This window comes from Vulpes vulpes, chromosome 13 (assembly GCF_048418805.1).
Source record: "Vulpes vulpes isolate BD-2025 chromosome 13, VulVul3, whole genome shotgun sequence".
NCBI lineage: Eukaryota > Metazoa > Chordata > Mammalia > Carnivora > Canidae > Vulpes > Vulpes vulpes.
This window is the reverse complement of record NC_132792.1, coordinates 159,599,848-159,621,949: the sequence shown is the minus strand read 5'-3', so window position 1 is coordinate 159,621,949 and position 22,102 is coordinate 159,599,848. Positions and strand designations below refer to the sequence as shown.

The 22,102-nt window shown below is 39.3% G+C and overlaps 1 protein-coding gene and 1 non-coding gene across 7 annotated transcripts in view; one reads left to right on the top strand and one right to left on the bottom strand.

Annotated features, from left to right (window-relative positions):
* Window positions 1-22,102, top strand: part of KDM5B (lysine demethylase 5B) — an 86,925-nt gene that overhangs the window by 49,994 nt on the left and 14,829 nt on the right. For all 6 annotated transcript variants that reach the window (XM_072733633.1, XM_072733632.1, XM_026018019.2 and 3 more), the window contains exons 13-23: window positions 2,264-2,383; window positions 3,572-3,766; window positions 7,138-7,319; window positions 7,469-7,593; window positions 8,516-8,666; window positions 8,823-8,937; window positions 9,378-9,733; window positions 10,775-10,913; window positions 14,759-14,938; window positions 15,578-15,736; window positions 20,928-21,413. In XM_072733633.1, coding sequence (XP_072589734.1) covers window positions 2,264-2,383; window positions 3,572-3,766; window positions 7,138-7,319; window positions 7,469-7,593; window positions 8,516-8,666; window positions 8,823-8,937; window positions 9,378-9,733; window positions 10,775-10,913; window positions 14,759-14,938; window positions 15,578-15,736; window positions 20,928-21,413 — 2,208 coding nt within the window. The remainder of the gene's footprint in view (window positions 1-2,263; window positions 2,384-3,571; window positions 3,767-7,137; window positions 7,320-7,468; window positions 7,594-8,515; window positions 8,667-8,822; window positions 8,938-9,377; window positions 9,734-10,774; window positions 10,914-14,758; window positions 14,939-15,577; window positions 15,737-20,927; window positions 21,414-22,102) is intronic.
* On the bottom strand, window positions 3,246-3,352 carry LOC112934583 (U6 spliceosomal RNA). Its single transcript, XR_003237984.1, has one exon. It is a non-coding gene; the product is annotated as a U6 spliceosomal RNA (small nuclear RNA).

Genomic DNA, 22,102 nt, shown 5'->3' with positions numbered 1-22,102 from the left:
GGGCCATAGAGATAACATGAGTGAATCTGTGCATTTGAGGGCTCTCAATTTAAGGGAAAAGACAGATAATGTTTACACAGATTATGGCATGGTGGTGTGGTTTGACAGTAGTGTCAACAAGGTAGCTGACCTTTTAACTCTGGAGAATTAGAAAGAACCTATAGTGACCATTTGAACTCATAAGACTTGGAGCTCTAATAAGGAATACTTTTGGCAGATTTGGGGTGGAAGGGAGGAGGTACTCCCAGTAGAAGGGATTGTACTTGTGTGGTGGGTAGTGGTTTTCAAACTTCTGACTATATCTGAATCCTGAATGGCAGGTGACAATACACTTGGCTGAACCTCATCCCCAGAGTTTCTTGGGTGTTGTTGTTGTTTTGTTTTGTTTTTTTCTTAAGATTTTATTTGTTCATGAGAGACACAGAGAGAAGCAGAGACACAGGCAGAGGGAGAAGCAGGCTCCTCCGGGAGCCCAGTGTGGGACTTGATCCCTCAACTGTGGGATTATGCCCTGAGCCGAAGGCAGACGCTCAGCCTTTGAGCTAACCAGGCGTCCCCAGAGTTTCTTGTTCTGTTGGTCTGGGTGATGCTTGAGAATTGGCATTCCAACAAGTTCCCAATTGGTGATGATACTGTTAGTCTGGGAACTACATTTTGAACAACTGTTGATGTAGAAAGATATATTGAAATGATATTTAATTATTTCATAAATTCAATCTGAGGATTTGTGTGCCTAGATTAATAAGGATTTTTTTAATTAAAAAGACTATTGAAGTATAGTTGACATCATTAGTTTCAGTTGTACATCATAGTGACTTGACAGTTTTATATATTGCAAAATGCTCACTACAGTAAGTGTAGTTATCATCTGTCACCAGGTCGTTGTTGACTATATTCCCTATGCTCTACTTTCATCCTTGTGACTTACTTTTATTACTTTTTTTTTATAACTGGAAGTTTGTACCTCTTAATCTCTTTCTGCCCATGCCAACCAATCCCCTCCCCTCTGGCAACCACCAGTTGGTTCTCTATATTTGAGTCTGTTCCTGGTTTTGTTTTTTAGATCACGTAAAAATGAAATCATGATATTTTCTTTCTCTGACTTATTTCATTTAGCATAATACTCTCTGGGTCCATCCATGTTGTGAACAGCAAGATTTTTTTTTTTATGGCGGAGTATTAATAATATACAAACATTCCTTTGTATATTTATACTATGTCTTTACTCCCATCTATCAATGGACACTTAGATTGTTTCCATATCTTGGTCATTGTAAATAATGTTGCATTGAACACAGGGGTACACATATTTCCACAGTGGCTGCACCAATTTACTTCCCACCAACAGTATACGAAGGTCCCCTTTTCTCCACATCCTTGCCAACACTTGTCTTTTTGTTATTAGCCATTCTAATAGATGAGCGAAGACCTCTCACTGTGGTTTTGATTTGCATTTTTTTGATGATTAGGGACATTGAGCATCTTTTCATGTACCTGTTGGCCATCTGTATATCTTTTTTGGCAAAATGTCTATTCAGGTCTATTTTTCAATTAGATGATGATTATTGGTGTTGATTTAAATGAGTTCTTTATATATTCTGGATATTAATCCCTATTGGATATATCATTTGCAAATGTCTTCTCCCATTCAGTAGCTTGCCTTTTCATTTTTATTGATGGTTTGTTTCCTTTGCTGTGCAAAAGCTTTTTAGCTTGCTGTAGTCCCAAGAGTTTATTTTTGCTTGTTTCCCTTACCTAAGGAGACCTATCCAGAAAAATATTGCTAAGGTTGACATCGAAGAGATTGCTGCCTTAATACAGGTGTTTTTTTGAATTGGGGTAGGAAAAGGAATTGTTGGAGGGAGGTAAGCTTGAGGGCTATAATAAGATCTCTTTATGGGATGACATACTTGAAAAACAGTGGAATTTCATTAATTGGTGGTAAAAGATGCTAATTTGGTATAATAATATTAGAATACTCGTAATTGTAGTTATATTTAGATGTGTCCTAATCCTGGATGTAGCCAATTTTTGTAGTAAAATCCATGTTTTCTATTTAGATCCTAATCAACCCTCATAGTCTGGAATACTACTCCATCTTGTGGCCGAATAGAGTATCTCTATGATCATTCTACCATAATTCTTTTTGTTGGCTCACTTGTAATTAGAAGAAAGCTTCTCTTTCTGGAATATCATCTGATAGTCTGTGTCCAGATTGTCTTTCACGAATGTCACTAAAAATCCCCAATTTCTGTCTCTCTAGGTTTACCGAACTAATCAGTGTGCTGGGGAGTTTGTGATTACATTTCCAAGAGCCTACCACAGTGGTTTTAATCAAGGTTTTAATTTTGCTGAGGCTGTTAACTTCTGCACTGTCGATTGGGTATGTAATTATGACTTAGCCTTTTTGAATATATTGTTTTCCTACAGAAGTGTAGTATATGACACTTGAGAAGCTTTCGTGTGTGGTTGCTTAAACCTGGTGCTCCTCAAATGGCCGGTCTACAAATTGATTACCACCCACAGTGGGGTAAAGCACTTGGCACCACATATCAAGCCTGTACTGACTAAGCACACTGCTCAGTTCAGCTGATAAGTTTTTCTTCTGTAAAAGTGAGACTTGATGAATAAATGAGTCTGTTGATTTACATTTTGGGAAAATTCAGTATCTCATTGCAAACTTGTAACAAAAAGTTCATTCAGTCTTAAGCCTGTGTAACACTAGTTTAAATTTAATGTATAATATAGCAATTTTTAATGATGCATTTGGTTTTAGTTGTAAGGTGGAATTTTTATATTGGTATTAATACTTTTCTTTTACATAAAAAGATCTAGTTCAAGTGTGTGATGTTAAATCTAATGAATTATAACCTTGTTTCAGTGCTTTACTGAGTAATAGTACTACCTGTACCTGAAATTATTTTCCGTTATATAGTTTAGAGCATCGTTAATTCCCTGAAGCAGGTTTAAGTCAGCATAGTTATTTCAGGAAATGTGTAAATTCTCATGTCCAGTTAGATTGTACACTGAACATTGACACATTGTTAATACATTGGGTTTTTAAAAAATGTCTTTATTTATTAATCTCTACACCCAAAGTGGGGCTGGAACTCATGACCCTGAGATTGAGTTGCATGCTCTTTTGACTGAGCCAGCCAGGCACCACCATACATTGGGTTTTTTAAACTACTTTTTTTTTTTTTAATTAATTTTTATTGGTGTTCAATTTACCAACATACAGAAAAAAAAATATGGAACGCTTCACGAATTTGCGTGTCATCCTTGCGCAGGGGCCATGCTAATCTTCTCTGTATCGTTCCAATTTTAGTATATGTGCTGCCGAAGCGAGCACTAAACTACTTTTTAATTAGATACCTGACATGCCAGAGCTTTGAGATGCAAAGGCTAGAAAAGAAAAGGGCCAAGGCCTCTTAGAGTCTGGCTATAGGGTTGATAAATATTATGACCCAGAATATGCTCTTTGGTAATGTGATAATGATCAGAAGTCTTTGGAAATAAAAAGGAGAAAGAAAGATGAATGTCATGTATTATCCTCTGTCTTTTGAAACAGCTGCCATTAGGCCGACAGTGTGTGGAGCATTATCGCTTGCTTCACCGCTATTGTGTATTTTCCCATGATGAGATGATTTGCAAGATGGCTTCCAAGGCTGATGTACTAGATGTCGTAGTGGCTTCAACTGTTCAGAAAGATATGGCCATTATGATTGAGGATGAGAAAGCTTTAAGAGAAACTGTTCGTAAATTGGTAAGATTTCTGGAATCCCAATTGGTGTGTCTCTGGATATTACTTAGTAAAATTCTTACATTAATCTCATTTTAAGAAGTCTTTTCTTAGGCTAATTTCCTTTAAGACCCATTCTGGAGATGCCTGGTGTCTCAGCGGTTGAGCGTCTGCCTTCGGCTCAAGGTGTGACCCCAGGGTCTGGGGATGGAGTCCCACATTGGGCTCCTTGCGAGGAGCCTGCTGCTTCTCCCTCTGCCTGTGTCTCTGCCTCTCTCTGTGTCTCTCTTGAATAAATATATAATATATTTGAAAAAGAAAAAGATCCATTCTGATAGATGTGTATTAATATCTCATTTTGGTTTTCATTTTCTCTAATGGCCACTGATTTACTGAACATCCTATCATGTATGTACTTATTTACTACTTGTGTATGTATCTCTTCAGTGAAGCGTCTGTTCATATATTTTGTTGCCCACCCCCTTTTTTTATTGGATTGTTGTGAGATTTCCATTCATTCTGTATACCAGTCCTTTATCAAATGAGTGTTCTGCAAGTATTTTCTTTCAGTCAGTTGCTTATCTTTTTTTTTCTCAGAGCAGTGTCTTTCTAATTGATGAAGTTCAATTAAGCAGTTGTTTCTTTTATGCATCTTTTTTTTTTTTTAAGATTTTATTTATTCATGAGAAAGAGAGAGAGAGAGAGAGAGAGGCAGAGACACAGGCAGAGGGAGGAGAAGCAGGCTCCATGCAAGGAGCCCTATGTGGGACTGGATCCTGGGACTCCAGGATCACGCCCTGGGCTAAAGGCAGGTTCAACCACTGAGCCCCCCAGGCGTCCCATCTTTTATGCATCTTTTTAGAGATTTATTTATTTTAGAGAGGAGAGAGATTGGGGGAGGGACAGAGGAGGAGAGGATATCAGGCAGACTGTCTGCTGATGTGTGGCTCAATCTTCTGATCCTAGGATCATGACAGGAGCCAAACCTGAGCCAAAACCAAGAGTTGGATGCTGTTAAGCCACCCAGGTGCCCCTGCATCTTTTTTATGTACCTAAGAAATCTTACCTAACCCAAAGTCACAAAGACCTTTTGTTTATTCATCTTGAATTTTTTAGTTTTAGGTTTTACATGTAAATCTTTAATCCATCTCAAGTAATTTTTATTTATGGTGCAAGGTGTGGGTTGAGATTATTCTTTTTTTGCATAAGGATGTCTCATTGTGGGACGGACCCCTGGGTGGCTCGGTGGCGGAACATCTGCCTTCATCTCAGGGCGTGACCCCGGGGTCCTGGGATCGAGTCCCGCATCAGGCCCCTTGCATGGAACTTGCTTCTCCCCCTGCCTATGTCTCTGAAAAAATAAATAAAATATTAAAAAAAAAAAAGATGTCTCATTGTTTTAGCACCATTTCTTGAGAAGACCATTCTTTTTCCTTTAAAATGCCTTGGCACTTTGGTGTTGAAAATCAATTCACCGCATATAAATGGGTCTATTGCTAGACTCTGTTTTATTCTCTTAACCTATACATTTATTCTCTTGCTGTTGCTATATGATCTTGATTACTATACCTTTGTAATAAGGCTTGAAATGAGATAGTGTGTGTTCTCCAATTCATTTACTTTAAAAATTGGTTTGGCTATTTTAGTTCCTTTGCTTTCCATATAAATTTGAGAATTGGCTTACTGATTTCTACCAAAAACCCTGTTAGGATTTCACAGGGACTCCATTAAATCCATGAATATAGTTGGGAGAATTGGTATCTTAACAATGTTGACTCTTCCAATTCGTGGACATCATATATCTACCATTTATTTAAGTCTTCTTGAGTTCTTTTATTTTTTTTGTGGATTGCAGCATATGGATCTTAACACATATTTTCTTGGGTTTATAGTTAAATATTTTGTTTTTTGGTACTATTATAAATGATACCTTAAAATTTTTTATTTCAAATGGTTATTGCTAGTATTTATAAATATAATTGACTTCTGAATATTGACTTTTTATGTCCTGCAACCTTGCTAAACTCAGTATTCTGTTAGCTTTTTTGTAGATTGTTTTGGGACAGTGGTATCTGCAAAAAGAGTCACATTGGATTTTTTTTTTTTTTTTTTTTTAGTGTGACTTTTTTAGATATAACTCTTGAATGTTGGCTCTCTGAAGCCTTTTATGGACCAACAGCAAGCTTATTCACTTTCTTCTTATATTTTATAGTTAGGGAAAACAATGCCCAGAAGGTACGGTTTAGGTGTCTTAACATGGCCTTATATCAATAATGGTAACTCATTTGTGGAACTTTGAGAAAATTTTTTCCCAAATGTGGAAATTGACAAAGTTGAGTGAGATGTATATGATTCATTCTTAACTAAGAACCATAAAATTGGTCTTTAATCTTAGTTTAAAGTAAAGTTACAACCATTTTTATCTCGAAGTCCTTTTTAATGATCAGTTCCAGTTTAAAAGGAAAATTCATTGATTAGCGGTTTCCTTACTCTCCTCTGTCTTTGTTGGTTCATGTCATCAGCAGGAAGTAAAATGGTCAAAAGGTTAAAATACAGAATAAAACAGTAAAACAAAGGAGCTTGGTGGTTCATAAAGTGACTTGATCAGATTCTGGCATTCTCACAGTTAGATTTGGATCTAGTTTTAGATAAGGAGAAAAGGTGGTCAAAGCTTGATCTTTCAGTGACAAAACGTATATCCTAGGGAACGTTCTCTAGCTGTTGCAAACTACAGTTTGAAATTTACTGGTTTAAGATCTCATTTTTCTTGATATTGTTTCAATTAGGAAATGCTTTATTATGACTTTAGTGTCTTGTACATATTTCTAACATTTTCAGATAAATAATACCCTTTAGGTAACTTTATGTGTGAAAGCTAATTGACTACTCAGCATCTACCCCTCAATAATCCCTTCATGATAATCTTCTCATCTTTCTTTTTTTATTTTTGTTCTTTTCATGGATTCTCTAGGGGTATAACTCTGAAGTCCTATTTAATATTTCCTCTGAAGTAGAAAGTATATGCAGTTCTTTTGCTCTTATCATCTATACCCAAAGTGTGGATAGGGCCAATTTGGAGTAGCACAAAGAGCAAATAAATCTTAGTAGTTTACAGTCCTATTAATAACTATTTTCATACTGACCAAAACGGCCAAACATAAGGATCTACCTTGTCCGAAAAGAGGTTCTCCCCAAACAAGTGAGGTAGTTTACCTGCCCATGTTTGCTGCTAGATCATTGTTAGTTTGTATTCCACACATGCACTCTTATTTTGGTGGGGCTCCCCCCTACTCCCCCACCCGTTTTTTTTTTTTCCTAAACTCAACTATTATGTGTTTGGGGGACTGATGGATTATATTATCCTTTGGAGGTCTCTAAAATATACTTTATTCTAGGGAGTAATTGATTCGGAAAGAATGGATTTTGAGCTGTTACCGGATGATGAGCGTCAGTGTATAAAATGTAAAACCACATGCTTCATGTCTGCCATCTCCTGTTCTTGTAAACCTGGCCTGCTTGTTTGCCTGCATCATGTAAAAGAATTGTGTTCCTGTCCTCCTTATAAATATAAACTGAGGTGAGTAGAAAGAATAACCTTTATTATGGAAAACCCTGAATCTTTAATAAAGTGATATTTCTATTCTAGGGTTGAAATACTGAGCATAAAATGTATGATTTTCTCCAAACCCAAATATCTCAAAACTAAGTCTGCTATCCTGTTTCCAGGTACAGATACACTCTGGATGATCTCTACCCCATGATGAATGCACTGAAGCTTCGCGCAGAATCTTATAATGAATGGGCCCTGAATGTGAATGAAGCTTTGGAGGCAAAGATTAACAAAAAGAAAAGTATGTGGTATATAGTGTGGCTTGGTGATTGGCAAATTGGGACTGATCATAATGTAGCTAACATAGTTATCAACAAACAGATTACTTGAAACAATCTGACTTTGTCCTTGTTTAGTTCCCCCGTTTTCAGCCAGGCTTTTGGAGAGTTAGCAGAGAAAGTTTTAAAGCCATGAGTGGGTTAGGCAGATACCCTATATCAGAGGAAAATCTTGATGAATTGTACAGGATCGTGTTTTTTGTAACAAAGATCATCTTGTTAGAAAATGGAATGACCTTTACACCTCTGGTCTCAGAAACAATATTTTACGTTTTATATAGAATGTTAGCAAAACCTTTTATAAAACCTAAATCTTAAGATAAAGGTAGCATGTTACTAAATTAGGGGTCTCTGGTTTAATCACTTTTTTGTTTGATTACTTTTTAGTGCTAATCAATGTCACAGTTTCTGTCTTTTGTTATTACCTCGAAAGTTACAACTCCTTTCCCATAATTTACAAAGTGCAAGAGAAAGGAGTGGTATGTGCAACAATGAGGATCCGCATTTGCCTTGTTTTGACAAGTCCATTGTTTTCCATCTCTGAAACATTTCCACGTTGAAGAGCAACTCTAGGCACTTGTTTATAACACTCTAAAGGGGTGCCTGGCTGGTTCAGTTGGAAGAGCATGCGCCTCTTCATCTTAGGGTCATGAGTTTGATCCCCACATTTGGGCATGGAAATTACATAAAAATAAATAAAACTTAAAAAGTAAATAAATAAAAGTAAAACCCTCTACCCTTGCCCAAAAAAGACCAATCAAGGGAACAAATTTATTAATAATCATACTTTAGATAAGGTATAAAAGCAAACTCTCCTTCTATATTTTATACCACTCATAATAAACATAATGATAACAGAAAAGATGACCTTTTCTTTATTCCTAGGCCTTGTCAGCTTTAAGGCTTTAATTGAAGAATCCGAAATGAAGAAATTCCCAGACAATGATCTTTTGCGTCACCTTCGCTTAGTCACACAGGATGCAGAGAAGTGTGCCTCTGTTGCACAACAGCTGCTTAATGGCAAAAGGCAAACTAGGTATATACTTCTGTTTGAGTTTGGACTCTTTGGTGGCAAAACTTTGAAACCTTTTGTAACTGGTTTTTCCTTCTGTCCTGTATTCCTGTGACATTGAATCTGGGAACGGTGAATATATCATGTTCTCATGGCTTCCTTGGGCCTTTGTTTTTATAGATACCGATCTGGTGGAGGAAAATCCCAAAATCAGTTGACAGTGAATGAGCTCCGACAGTTTGTGACACAGCTGTATGCTCTTCCATGTGTCCTCAGTCAAACACCTTTGCTAAAGGTAACACTTACAGAGGGATGTGTGGGAAAGTACTTTGGTAATCCTATATTTTGTAAATAAATTCAATTGACATGTTAAGTCATCTTCTTGGGTGGTTAATTTATACAAACATTTGCAGATGTTTTTAATACCCATGGAGTGTTTTTTTTTTTGGTGTATATGTATAAAGAGACTGTAATAGGCCTACAAAGGAGAGATAAAGTTGGAAGTTTTTACCTTGAAAGTAACCACTTGCTACTCCTTGCAGTTGGTAAAAGGTCTGTTATAGTCACTTCGTTTAGCTGTCAGTTGGCTTATATATTATCTCATTTACCCATACTATTGCTAAAATCCTATGAGAGGGAAGAGGGTCACATTGAATATGTATTGAAGATTCTGAGTATGAAAGAATCCAAATTACTAAAATAAGTATTTTGATACAACAACCTGTGTTTTTTTAGGATCTTTTGAACCGTGTAGAAGATTTCCAACAGCATAGCCAGAAATTGCTCTCTGAGGAACTGCCCAGTGCTGCTGAGCTGCAAGACTTGCTAGATGTCAGCTTTGAATTTGATGTTGAACTTCCACAGCTTGCTGAGATGCGTACCCGTCTGGAGCAGGCCCGTTGGCTAGAAGAGGTGCAACAAGCTTGCCTAGACCCCAGCTCCCTTACATTAGATGATATGAGACGTCTCATAGACCTAGGGGTGGGTCTGGCCCCATATTCAGCCGTGGAAAAAGCGATGGCCCGACTTCAGGAACTGCTCACAGTGTCAGAGCATTGGGATGACAAAGCCAAGAGTCTTCTCAAGGCCAGGTAAAAAACCAAATCTACCTTTCTCTTGGGGAAGGTTGAGTGATATGTCCATCTAAGAGCATTAGAGCACAGTGATTGGTATGTGACCAATGTCCAGAAGCTGCAGCAGAAAGTGTAGAACACATGTAGAAGTAGCTGAGATGTTTGGAATTGCTTTGGAACTTAGGTAAAAGAATATTAATTTTTTTGTACTTTACTGATTGTGAAATGAATGATTCAAGTAGAATTGCCTTTTCTGGAGTTGTTTTAATGAAATTTCTTTGGACCCCAATGATACCATCTTTGAGAGAAGAAAAAAGTTTTACAAACAAGTGGAAAACCATTTCAACTCACAGTTAAATAAGTTCCCAAGGAGTCTTGAAAATGTCTGAAAGTTAATATGCACCGTTCTATAAAATGAAGATAGCCAGTAATTACCATCAGAAATAGGAATGTACATTTTTGTTTCTTTGTGATTCAGGACATCTTACTTGTGTTGGAGAGATTTGACTGGACTCAGGCAAACTGAGGGGAGAAAGATCAGTCGCTCCCTTAATTTTGCTTTCATCTGACAGCTCTTCATTAGTCTGATGGACAACATAAAGTACAAAAAAAAAAAATACATGGTTAACAGACATACTTTTGTAATCCTAAAATAGTGGTCATTGAGCAATTTTTGATACTATGCTTTTGGAATGTTGCTATCGTAGAGAACTTAAGTTTTCTTGGTGAAACTATATGAATTTTGACAGTATATGTAATTCAATACAGTAAATAATCATTAAGTTACCTTCTGCAAATGAAAAGTCTGTGGTTATAGCAGCATAAAATCAGGAATAAGCAGAACTTAAATACTGAGTCATTTCCTTTATTTTAGAAGCTTTTAAATTGTACGCATGTATTTGAAACTCGTTAACTTGATATCTAATAGTTACTGACTTTTGAAAAAATTATTTATACAGAATTTCCTTTGAAATGGTTTTTCTGGTTTCTTTAGTAAACCTTAAGAAAAATGAACCACCATGTAAAATGTTAAGTAGTTCTTATATTTCATTTTTTTAGACCTCGGCATTCATTGAACAGCCTTGCTACGGCAGTTAAGGAGATTGAGGAGATCCCCGCATATCTGCCAAATGGTGTAGCTCTGAAAGACTCAGTGCAGAGAGCCAGGGACTGGCTTCAGGATGTAGAGGCCCTGCAGGTTGGTTTAAGAAAAAAGTGTCTTGAGTGTATAAGTGCATCAATGAAAAGCAATAATTAAAAAATTATAAAGGAGGGTACTGTGTTGGATCTCACCACACAGATTCGGTGTTTTCGGTTGGCCAAATCAAAAATTTTGTTCAACCTTATGTAGATATACTCACCCATCTATTATCCTGACCAGTTGGCTCAAATATTTAGAGTTTAGATAAGTCAACCAACTTTCTCTGGGAGTTTGGGATCCTCTCTGAACAAACTTGAGTTACTTGGTTAAGGATCAAAGAAAAAGCTAAAGATGGAAGTTGTGGGAGAAAGGTAGTTTCTAAATCTTTGAGTACAGTTTTCTCTTGTTGGCTTAACAACTTAGAGAACAGATAATCAAGAGTAGCACATTGAGTGAATCTGGTTACATGATTACAATGAGAATGTAGGCCCAAAGGCCCAGAATCTTTCACCATGTAGTGACTTTAAAAAAAAAAATGCCTCCCCACCCCTACAAAAGAAATGAAACTTAAGTTCCAAAGTAATTAGCACTAAGTATATATGATCCTATGTTAGATGTCCTACCTGATGACTTGCCCATACATTAAAAAAGGAGTTAAAGTTGCTTGTAGCATTATTAAGGTACAGACCAAATTCATTCTGTGATTTACCCAGTTGTAGCTAGATAATGTCATTTGAAAAGTTGGTGGGGAGTGTCTTTATCTTTGTACTCATTGTAAATCAGTAGGTGTTATGGACCTCTTGAGAAAAAAGATCTTTGAATTATTTAATGGGCTAGGTTTTTAAAAATTTAGTTGATCTCATTCTTGAGTCTCAAGTTCTGTTTTGTTGAAGCCATTGGATTTTTTAAAGATTTTATTTATTTATTTGAGAGCAAGAAAGTGCAGGGACATGTGAAAGAACATGAGCATGGGGGAGAGGGAGGCTCCCCCCTGCCCCGCCCCTGCCGCCCAGAGCAGGGAGCCCAGTGTGGGACTCAGTCCTGGAACCCTGGGATCATGACCTGAGGCGAAGGCAGATGCTTAACTGACTGAGCCACCTGGGTGTCCAAAGCCATTGGATTCTAAGAATAAAAAATATTATCTGGTTTTCTAAATATTTGTCTAAGTAGTGCTAATTGATTAATTTTACTAACAAGAAATGGCAGATCGGACAGTTTTAGCCAGTTGTTTACAACAAAACATCTGGTTGTCTATTCTAGTTAAAAGAGAAGAGAAGGGCAGCCACCGCTGGGTGGCTCAGCGGTTTAGCGCTGCCCATCAGCCCAGGGCGTCATCCTGGAGACCCAAGATCGAGTCCCACATCAGCCTCCCTGTATGGAACCTGCTTTTCCCTCTGCCTGTGGCTCTGCCTCTCTCTGGGTCTCTCACGAATAAATGAATAAAATCTTTAAAGAAAGGGGGCGGGGAGAAGATATTATTGTTTGATAAATAATATTACATAAGTAAGGAGTAAACTCCAGTTAGCCTTGTTAGAACAAACCAAGGGAAGTATTTACTGTGTCCATAAACTTTTTTTTTTTTTTTTTTTTTTTTAATTCATGAGAGACCCAGAGAGAGAGGCAGAGACACAGGCAGAGGGAGAAGCAGGCTCCCTGCAGGGAGCCCAATGTGGGACTTGATCCCAGGACCCTGGGGTCATGCCCTGAGCCAAAGGCAGATGCTCAACTGCTGAGCCACCCAGGCATCCTGATAAACTTTTTTTTTTTTCCCCTGTAAACTTTCTTAATAAGAGTTTTAGATACAGGCTCTTGTTAATGGTAGTTGGAACTATAGTGATTAGTTTTGATCATGTCCTAGGCCCCCTTTTCACTTATGATTGCTAGCAGCCAGAAAGGTGAGGTGAGGTCTTTGCAATAAGGAGAGATAGGCATGTGAAATCAGAAAGAGCACATATTTCTGGATAGGCTTATTCTGTTCATATTTTGTAAGGTATTTACTACTTAGGTAATGTGTTTTCAGTAGTGCCCATAGGGACGAAAAGCAAGTTTTTGTCCATTCCTGAAATAATAGCCTGGTGTTTACTTGCATCATATACTAAAGGACTAATGGAGAAATATAACTGACAACATGGAGCCTCTTCATATTTAGTGGATTATGTATTTTGCAATGTTATTCAGTATTCTGCTTTACACATAGGGAGTATCCATTTATTTCTAAATTAAATATTAAAGATCGCATGTAGATCACATGTATTTTATGAGTCATCTTTTTTTTAAGTGTCTAGTAGAAACGCCCTTATAGATCTGATTCTGTAAGAATAAATATCAAAAGCAGTAAAATATCAGGTTCCCAGTCTATATTCAGTTTTCCCCAATTTTCCCAAAAATGTCCCTTCTGGTTGTTTATCTAGTCCATGACCACGTGTTGCCCCTAACTGACATACGTCTTTAAGTTTCTTTGAATCTTGTGGTGTTTTCTTCCCTACCTCCTTTCTTTCATGTCACTGTCTAGAAGTTACCCTGTGGTAAGCTCTGTCTTCTGGATTTGTCTGGTTATTTCTTTGTGGCGTATTCTATCTTCTGTATTTCTTCTAAATTAGAAGTTAATTTCAAAGAGTTGATGGGTTGAAGTTAAATATTTTTTGCTTGGAATAATACCAAAATATCAGGTAATACTGTATACTTTGTATTGCATCACATCAGGAGATATGTTTGGATGACCTACTTAATGAAGCTAAGATTTACCATCGTATTAGAGTATCACCAGTGCTCCCCACTCCCATTCTACGCTATTATTTCTTCTTCCAGTTTGGGTGTCTCATTCTTAAATTGTCCCAGGGGCACCTGGATGGCGCAGTCAGTTAAGCATCTGCTTTCAGCTCAGGTCATGATCCCAGGGTCCTGGGATTGAGTCCTACAATGGCTCCCTGCTCAGGGGGGAGTCTGCTTTTTCTCTACCCCTCTGAACTCTGCATCTCCTCGTTCATTCTTTCTCTCTCTCTCTCCAATAAATAATAAAATCTTTAAAAAACAAAAACATGGTCCCAGTACCAAGAGCATCAGCATCACCTGGAAACTTGTTAAGAAATGCAAATTCATGGACTCTTCCTTGGTGACCCGAATCCGAGTATCTGGGGAAGGAGCCCAGGAAATGGTTTAAAAAAGCTTTCCAGATAATTCTTAATTCATATGAAAGTTTGAAAACCAGTGGGACTTTTCATCTCATTTTAGTTTTCTGAATAATTTACCCAGAGTTACTTTATCATTGGGTGGATTGGAGTAAAATATTGTTCCTTTTATTGACGTAAGTCAGTGTGAAAATGTTTTGAGTTATTGCAAATTACATTTTTCTTGAAATTTTTTCAACCTATCTATAGGGATCAAGATGACAAGTGAATTTAGAATTAGAAGGTAAATAAATAAATCTCTTAAAAAAGGGGGGGGGGATCCCTGGGTGGCTCAGCAGTTTGGCGCCTGCCTTTGGCCCAGGGCGTGATCCTGGAGCCCCGGGATCGAGTCCCACGTTGGGCTCCTGGCATGGAGCCTGCTTCTCCCTCCCTCTGCCTCTCTCTCTCTCTCTCTCTCTCTCTATGTCTATCATAAATAAATAAATCTTAAAAAAAAAAATTAGAAGGGCATTAAAAGTCAAGGAGATCACAGTGTATGTCATGTTCATAGCTGTACACTTGGGGGCTAGCACAAACTAGGTTCTTTTAAAGTGTGTGTTAAGTAAAGGAACACATGTTAACCCCACCGCAGTTGGTCAACTGGCAAGTTTTGTCCATCTCTGTGAAATTAACATGTTGAAATCATGGAGTAGGCCTATTCTGAATTGTGCTGTTCTCACTTTGTAGATAAATATTCTTTTTTCTAAGTTGGTACAATTTTTATTGACTCATTAGGTTGGAGGACGTGTGCCAGTGTTAGACACACTCATAGAACTTGTTACACGAGGTCGATCTATCCCGGTACATCTGAATTCTTTACCAAGACTGGAATTGCTAGTAGCTGAGGTTCAGGCTTGGAAAGAATGTGCTGCTAATACATTCTTGACTGAGAATTCTCCATATTCTCTCTTAGAGGTAAGTTTGCAACCAGCCCATCTACAAGACCTTAGATCTGTTAGCTTATAGAACATGCATTCCCTTCTCTCTCAAAGCTGGTGGTTTCACTGATTGGTCTACATTCTGTGAGTTATTTTTTTCAGTAGAGCCAGGGAGATTCTTCTAAACTTCCAGTGAAGTGTAACCTTTAAATGTTATCTGGATACATTTAGGGATAGCATTCAGTGTCTAAAGAAGAACATTTTTCTCATTGACGTTCCTTAATCTGTGTTGAAATTGGACTTTTAACCTTGGCCATAATTCACCATTTGCATTTAATAAGCCTGGTAAATAGTCTCATCCACCTCTCATAAAGTGCTATAGTTGTACTTTTTGTATTTTTTTAAAGCTGATACTGGTAGTGCACTATGACTGGAATTGGTATATATCACATTTCATCCAGTCTAGAATCAAAGTCATTCTTTTGTGAAAATTCATTCCCTCCCTCCCTCCTCCTCTGTAGAGGAGAGTTTTCTGGCTTCAGGGCAGCATGTTACAGAGAAAATGTTAGATGCTAAGAAGTTACATCCTTTCCACAGGTAGGCTTTTAATGTGAGGCTTCATAAGGCTTTATCTGAAATCTGTCTAATTGGTTGGTTGTGCTTTCCCCCACATTAGGTGTTGTGTCCTCGATGTGACATTGGCCTTTGGGGATTGAAGAGGAAACAGAGAAAGTTCAAGGAGCCCTTGCCAAGTGGAAAGAAGAAAAGCACCAAATTAGAGAGTCTGAGTGACCTGGAGAGAGCTTTAAGTGAAAGCAAGGAGACTGCTTCAGCTGTATGTAGTAGGGCTTTTTTTTCTTCTTTGTTGCTTTGGGAGGATGATTTTAACCCTTTCTTGTTTGCAGGGCTGTTGCTGAGGCATCTAGAAGAATAACCCTGAGTGTACTCAGGTTTTCCAAAAAGACTTTCTGAAAATTGTCAAATGTAAAAGTTCCTAGTAGAAGATGCATAAAGGTGCAGCAGGTACAGGGAAGCCTCCCAGTCTGAGTTTTGCAGGTTCAATTGTCAGGCCTGTGGGTTGACCCCAGGATGGATGCTGACAGCAGAAATCAAGGTTAACAGATGAGTGAAACTGCACTGCCAGCTTAGTAATTTACAACAGGAAATACACATATGGGGTGCCTGGCTGGCTCAGTTGGTGGAGCATGTGACTTTTTTTTTTTTTTTTAAGATTTTATTTATTTATTTATTCATGAGAGACACTGAGAGAGAGAGAGGCAGAGACACAGGCAGAGGGAGAAGCAGGCTCCCTGCAGGGAGCCCAACGTGGGACTGGATCCTGGATCTCTAGGATCATGCCCTGGGCTGAAGGCGGCACTAAACTGCTGAGCTACCCAGGCTGCCCTGTGACTCTTGATCTCATGGTTGTGAGGTAAAGCCCCACATTGGGCATAGAGCTTAGTAAGTAAGTAAAACACACATACACACACGCTTAAAAAATACATTTAAAAGAATATTGGATACCTTTGAATCTGACTGCATTTAGTAAGCACTGTTGATTCAAAGATGGTATCATCCTAAGCTGAAGCAGAGTCTAGTTCATGTGAGCCACAGTGTTAGGACAAAAGATGATGGTAGGTGATTTGGATGTTTAAAATTTTTTTCTTTTATTGAGCTGTAATTGGCATATAACATTATGTTAGTTTTAGGCATACACCATAATGATTTGATTGATCACACTGAGTCTAGTTAATATCCATCACTGCTCATAGTTACAGACTTTTTTGTGATAAGAATATTAGCCATAGGGGATCCCTGGGTGGCGCAGCGGTTTGGTGCCTGCCTTTGGCCCAGGGCACGATCCTGGAGACCCGGGATCGAATCCCACGTCGGGCTCTCGGTGCATGGAGCCTGCTTCTCCCTCTGCCTGTGTCTCTGCCTCTCTCTCTCTGTGTGACTATCATAAATAAATAAAAATTAAAAAAAAAAAGAATATTAGCCATAGTCAACATGCTGTACCCTTACATCCTCAAGATTAATTTTATAACTGGAAATTTATACCTTTTGACTGCCATTACCCAGTTGGTCTACTCCCCACCCCCTGCCTCTGGCAGCCACCTGTTTGTTCTCTGTATCTGTGGGTTGGGTTTTTTGTTGTTTGTTTTGTTTTGTGGGGGATGACTTACTTCATTTGGCCTAATGCAATTATAGTCCATCCATGTTGTTGTGGGTAGCAAGATTTCCTTTATTTTTCTGGCGAATAATACTCCGTTGTATATACATACACCACATTTTCTTTGTCCGCTGATCCACTGATGGACACTTAGGTCACTTCCATGTATTGGGTCCTGTAAATAATGCTGCAGTGAACATGGGGGTGCAGATAGCTTTTTTAGGGTAGTGCTTTTCTTTCCTTCAAATAAATACCCAGAAGTGAAATGGCTGGATCACTTGGTAATTCTATTTTTAATTTTTTGAAGAACCTCCATACTGTTCTACAGAGTGGTTGCACTAATTTACATTCCCACCAGCAGTGCCCAAGGGTTCCCTTTTTTTCCACATCCTCACCAACATGTGTTACTTCTTGGCATTTTTGATAAAAAATGCCATTCTGATAGGTGTGAGGTGATCTTGCATTGTGATTTTGATATGCAGTTTCATGGTTGACCACCTCTTCATGTACCTGTCTTTGTATGTCTTTTCTGGAAAAATACTCCAGTCCTCTGCCTAGGTTTGTTTTTTTTCTTTTAAGTTGTTTGTGTTCTTTATCTATTTTGGATATTAACCCTTTATCAGATATGTGTCTTGCCAGTATTTTCTTCTATTCTGTAAGTCGCCTTTTTACTTTGTTTGTTTCCTTCTTTGTGCAGAAGCTTTTCAGTTGGATGTAGTCCCATCGGGGTGCTTTAAGTGGCACTAAGCGTTGCCCATTGTAGAGTTGGACTACACTGGTTCCAAGGACTGGACCAGATGGGTTCAGTCTCTGCTCAGGGCACCTTCCTCCCAGTCTGTTCCTTTGGAGCTGCCTGACTTCTCTGGTGATTGACATGGGATTGCTTTGATTTGTGTATTTTGGCACAGACATCCTTAGGGGGGTATTTGTATATTAAGTCAGGTTCTTTTATTTTTTTTAAAGATTTTATTCATTCATTCATGATAGAGGAGACACATAGAGAGAAGCAGAGACACAGGCAGAGGGAGAAGCAGGCTCCATGCAGGGAGCCTGACGTGGGACCCGGGGACCCTGGGGTCACGCCCTGGGCTTGAAGGCGGCACTAAACCGCTGAGCCATCTCGGCTGCTCATGAGTCAGGTTCTGATCAGATTTTGCTGCTTGAGCGTCATTCTGTTTTGTTTTGTTTTTTTTTTTAAGGTGCTGCTTCCCACTATTATTTCTGTGGTTTGTTTATTTATTTATTCATTCATTCATTCATTCATTCATTCATTCATGAGAGAGAGAGAGAGAGGGGCTGGGACACAGAGGGAGAAGCAGGCTCCATGCAGGGAGCCTGATGTGGGACTTGATCCCAGAACTCCAGGATCATGCCCTGCCCCAAAGGCAGGCCCTAAACCGCTGAGCCACCCGGGGATCCCCTAGAGGGAGAAGCAGGCTCCATGCAGGGAGCCTGACGTGGGACTTGATCCCGGGTCTCCAGGATCACGCCCTGGGCTGAAGGCAGCGATAAACCGCTGAGCCACTCAGGCTGCCCTCTGTGGTTTATTTTTGTAAAGGCATTGTCCATTTTGAACTTTGCATGCTGTATCTTTCAGAGTCTAGTCTATGCCCATCTAGTCTGTGAATCTCTGGCTTAAGAGCTCCTATAGTACCTGTTGATTTCATAGTAAAGCTCTGAAAGATAAACTGTTCTCCATTTCTAAGTTCTAAGGGGGTGCCTTGTTATCACGTAACCCACATACACTGCCTGTACATTGTTTTTGTCTACAGAAATAAGTGGATTTTTAAAAAATATACCAAAGGTTTGTAACCTGATTTACTTCTAGATCTGTTTGTTTCTTAATCATTCATAAATTTTCTTCCTATTCCAAAATGAGATAACGAAGAGTTCATTCTGGCCGTATGACTCCGGCACCTCATCTGGTGAATCATAATGGGTCTGATGGTTAATGGGTATGATAACTGTGAATGGTTTTATCTGTGACAGATGAAAATTTTAAGGATTTGGGAATAGAATTGGGGAAAAGAATAGTTCCTGCAGCCTTTGGCTTCTCTTTCTAGAGGGGAAAGCTCAGTTTTAAAAATCTGCGCTTTGGGCAGGCCCTTGGTGGCCTAGCGGTTTAGCACCACCTTCGGCCCAGGGCCTGATCCTGGAGTCCCGGGATCGAGTCCCATGTCTGGATCCCTGCATGGAGCCTCCTTCTCCCTCTGTCTGTGTCTCTGCCTCTCTCTTTCTCTGTGTGTGTCTCTCATGAATAAATAAATAAAATCTTTTTAAAAATAAAAATATAAATAAATAAAATAAAAATCTGTGCTTTACCTCTATCTATATTTCTGTATCAGTGAAGTGCTGGAGGAGGGCTTTGGTGGTCAAGCCTTTTGTTGGGAAAACTGGATATTAAGTTCAAGGTGGTAGTGGCTAACTCTTGACATAGCCAGTGATTTTATTTTATTTTTTTTAAGATTTTATTTATTTATTCATGAGATACACACACAGAGAGAGAGAGAGAGAGGCAGAGACAAAGGCAGAGGGAGAAGCAGGCCCCATGCAGGGTGCAGGGAGCCCGACATGGGTCTCGATCCCGGGACTCCAGGATCACACCCCGGGCCAAAGGCAGGTGCTAAACTGCTGAGCCACCCGGGCTAGTGATTTTAGTTTATTTTATTTTTTTAAAGATTTTTTTTATTTTTTCATGAGACACACACACACACACACACACACACACAGAGAGAGAGAAAGAGAGGCAGAGAGTAGGCAGAGGGAGAATCAGGCCTCATTCAGGGAGCTGGACGTGGGACTCAATCCCAGGACTCCAGGATCACACCCTGAGCCGAAGGCAAGCGCTAAACCCCTGAGCCACCCAGAGGATCCCCTAGTTTATCATATTTAAAAGGCTTTTTACTTGATGGTGCATAATGAATAAATCCATAATGCCTGGACTTGTTTCAGTATTGGATACCTTGTGTAGTAAGTAGGTGCTTTAGTCTGTTCATATGAAGTTCCACTTACAGGCATCTTGTAAATACTGTTCGGGAATATGTTCAGTATCACTTTAGCTTTTTACTGTGTAGTTGGTTCTGTTTATATGTTATTTTCAAGTCATTTATACAGGTTAAATGAACTCACTACTTTCCTGGAACCTGACTCTCATCTTAATAGAGAGGAGACTTTACCATTTGAATATACCTCCCACTCTGCAGAAAAGCAGCTTGTCTTTGTGCTCCAATGAGATTATTTTATAGCATGTACATGTGTGCATACATGGAAGAAAAGTCTGGAAAAGTGGTTTGGTTATTTCATGAGGTATCCGGTTTCATTACCTGCAGTGGCTGTGTCCAGCACACATGTAAGGCTTTAATCTTAAAGGTAGTAGGAGGTTTAAACTACTGTTGGTAGTGGCTGCTCTAGAGACTTTTCCATCCAAATACATCTGTAAAAGAACACAAAAGCTGTTGAACTTTGAAAACACTGATATCCTCAGGAATTAATTTACATAGAATGTGAAAAGCCTGTATCTTTCAAGAGAGGTAAATGTGCAAGGAAGTTGGACCTCAAGAAGTAACGTGTGCTGAGTAATTGCTCACATTGTTTACTGTGTGCTGGGCAGAGAGTGCTCTGCTCTATTGCATGTCCCTCATTTAATCGTCACTGCAGCCCTGGAAGTGGAACTTACTATTAACTCCATATTATAACATGTGAAAATTTAGCCACAGTGGGACATGCCATCCAGGGTCCTTCACACAACTCAGTGGGACAGGATTCAAATGTAGATCATCTACCCTGGGACCCTTGAGTTTTAGGAGAGGGCTAAATTCTCTCTGACATGGTCCTTGACTTAACTCTTTTCTAGATGGCAACACTTGGGGAAGCTCGCCTAAGAGAAATGGAAGCCTTGCAGTCTCTCAGACTAGCCAACGAAGGGAAGTTACTGTCACCTGTCCAAGATGTGGAGCTGAAAGTCTGCCTATGTCAGAAGGCCCCAGCTGCCCCTATGATCCAGTGTGAACTCTGCAGGGATGCCTTCCACACTAGCTGTGTGGTGGTACCCAGTATTTCACAAGGCCCCCGAATCTGGCTTTGTCCCCATTGTCGGAGGTCAGAGAAACCTCCTTTAGAGAAAATTCTGCCCCTGCTGGCCTCCCTGCAGCGTATCCGAGTTCGCCTTCCTGAGGGAGATGCACTTCGATACATGATTGAGAGAACCGTGAACTGGCAACATAGAGCCCAGCAGCTGCTTTCATCAGGGAATCTCAGATCTGTGCAAGATCGAGTGGGCTCAGGACTGTGGTATAGCAGATGGCAAGCTTCAGCAGGACAGGTGTCTGAGACCAACAAGGTGAGTCTGGACTTTGCCGGTTACTGGAATCTGCCAAGCTCTGTCCCTTTCCGTAGACCCTTTCGCTCTGGTACTGCTGCTGTTCCTGGTGATGCTTGACCTACCAGCACGCACTTTTCAGCTCCTATCACTTCGAGGGGTGTGTGTTACTGTGTTGTTTTACTTTCCTGTGCTCCTAGCAATCAGAAGTTGTCTCTCTGGCAGTCTGCTTCTGTAGAGCAGATTTCACCTTTTCGTAGAGATGTACAATTTTCCCATTTATGTGTATGAATCCAGATACATATATAAAATATGTATCCAGATACATAAAATACATATCCAAATTCATATACATGAATTTCTATAAATTTTGCTTGACTTTTTTCCTCCCATGTAAGTCACTGACCAGAAGGGAAAGTGCTTTCTGCCTTGTGTCTCTTACCACCCCTTTGAGGAAAGAATAGGTTTTGAAGTGTCCGAGTACTGTGCTGCTTCGGAGGAAAGGCAGAGGGTTTCATACCACCCATGCTCTTTCTGCTAAAAAGCTAGCTTCTTTTGACCATCACTGGGATGGGCAGAGGTTTTTGTCTTCCTCCATAGGAGGTGACTGCAGGAAAAGAATGTGAAAATATCAGGAAAGTTACAATCAGGAAGGCATTATTCAGTCTTCATACAAGTTTGACTTGATGACTTTTAGATCTCATACAGAT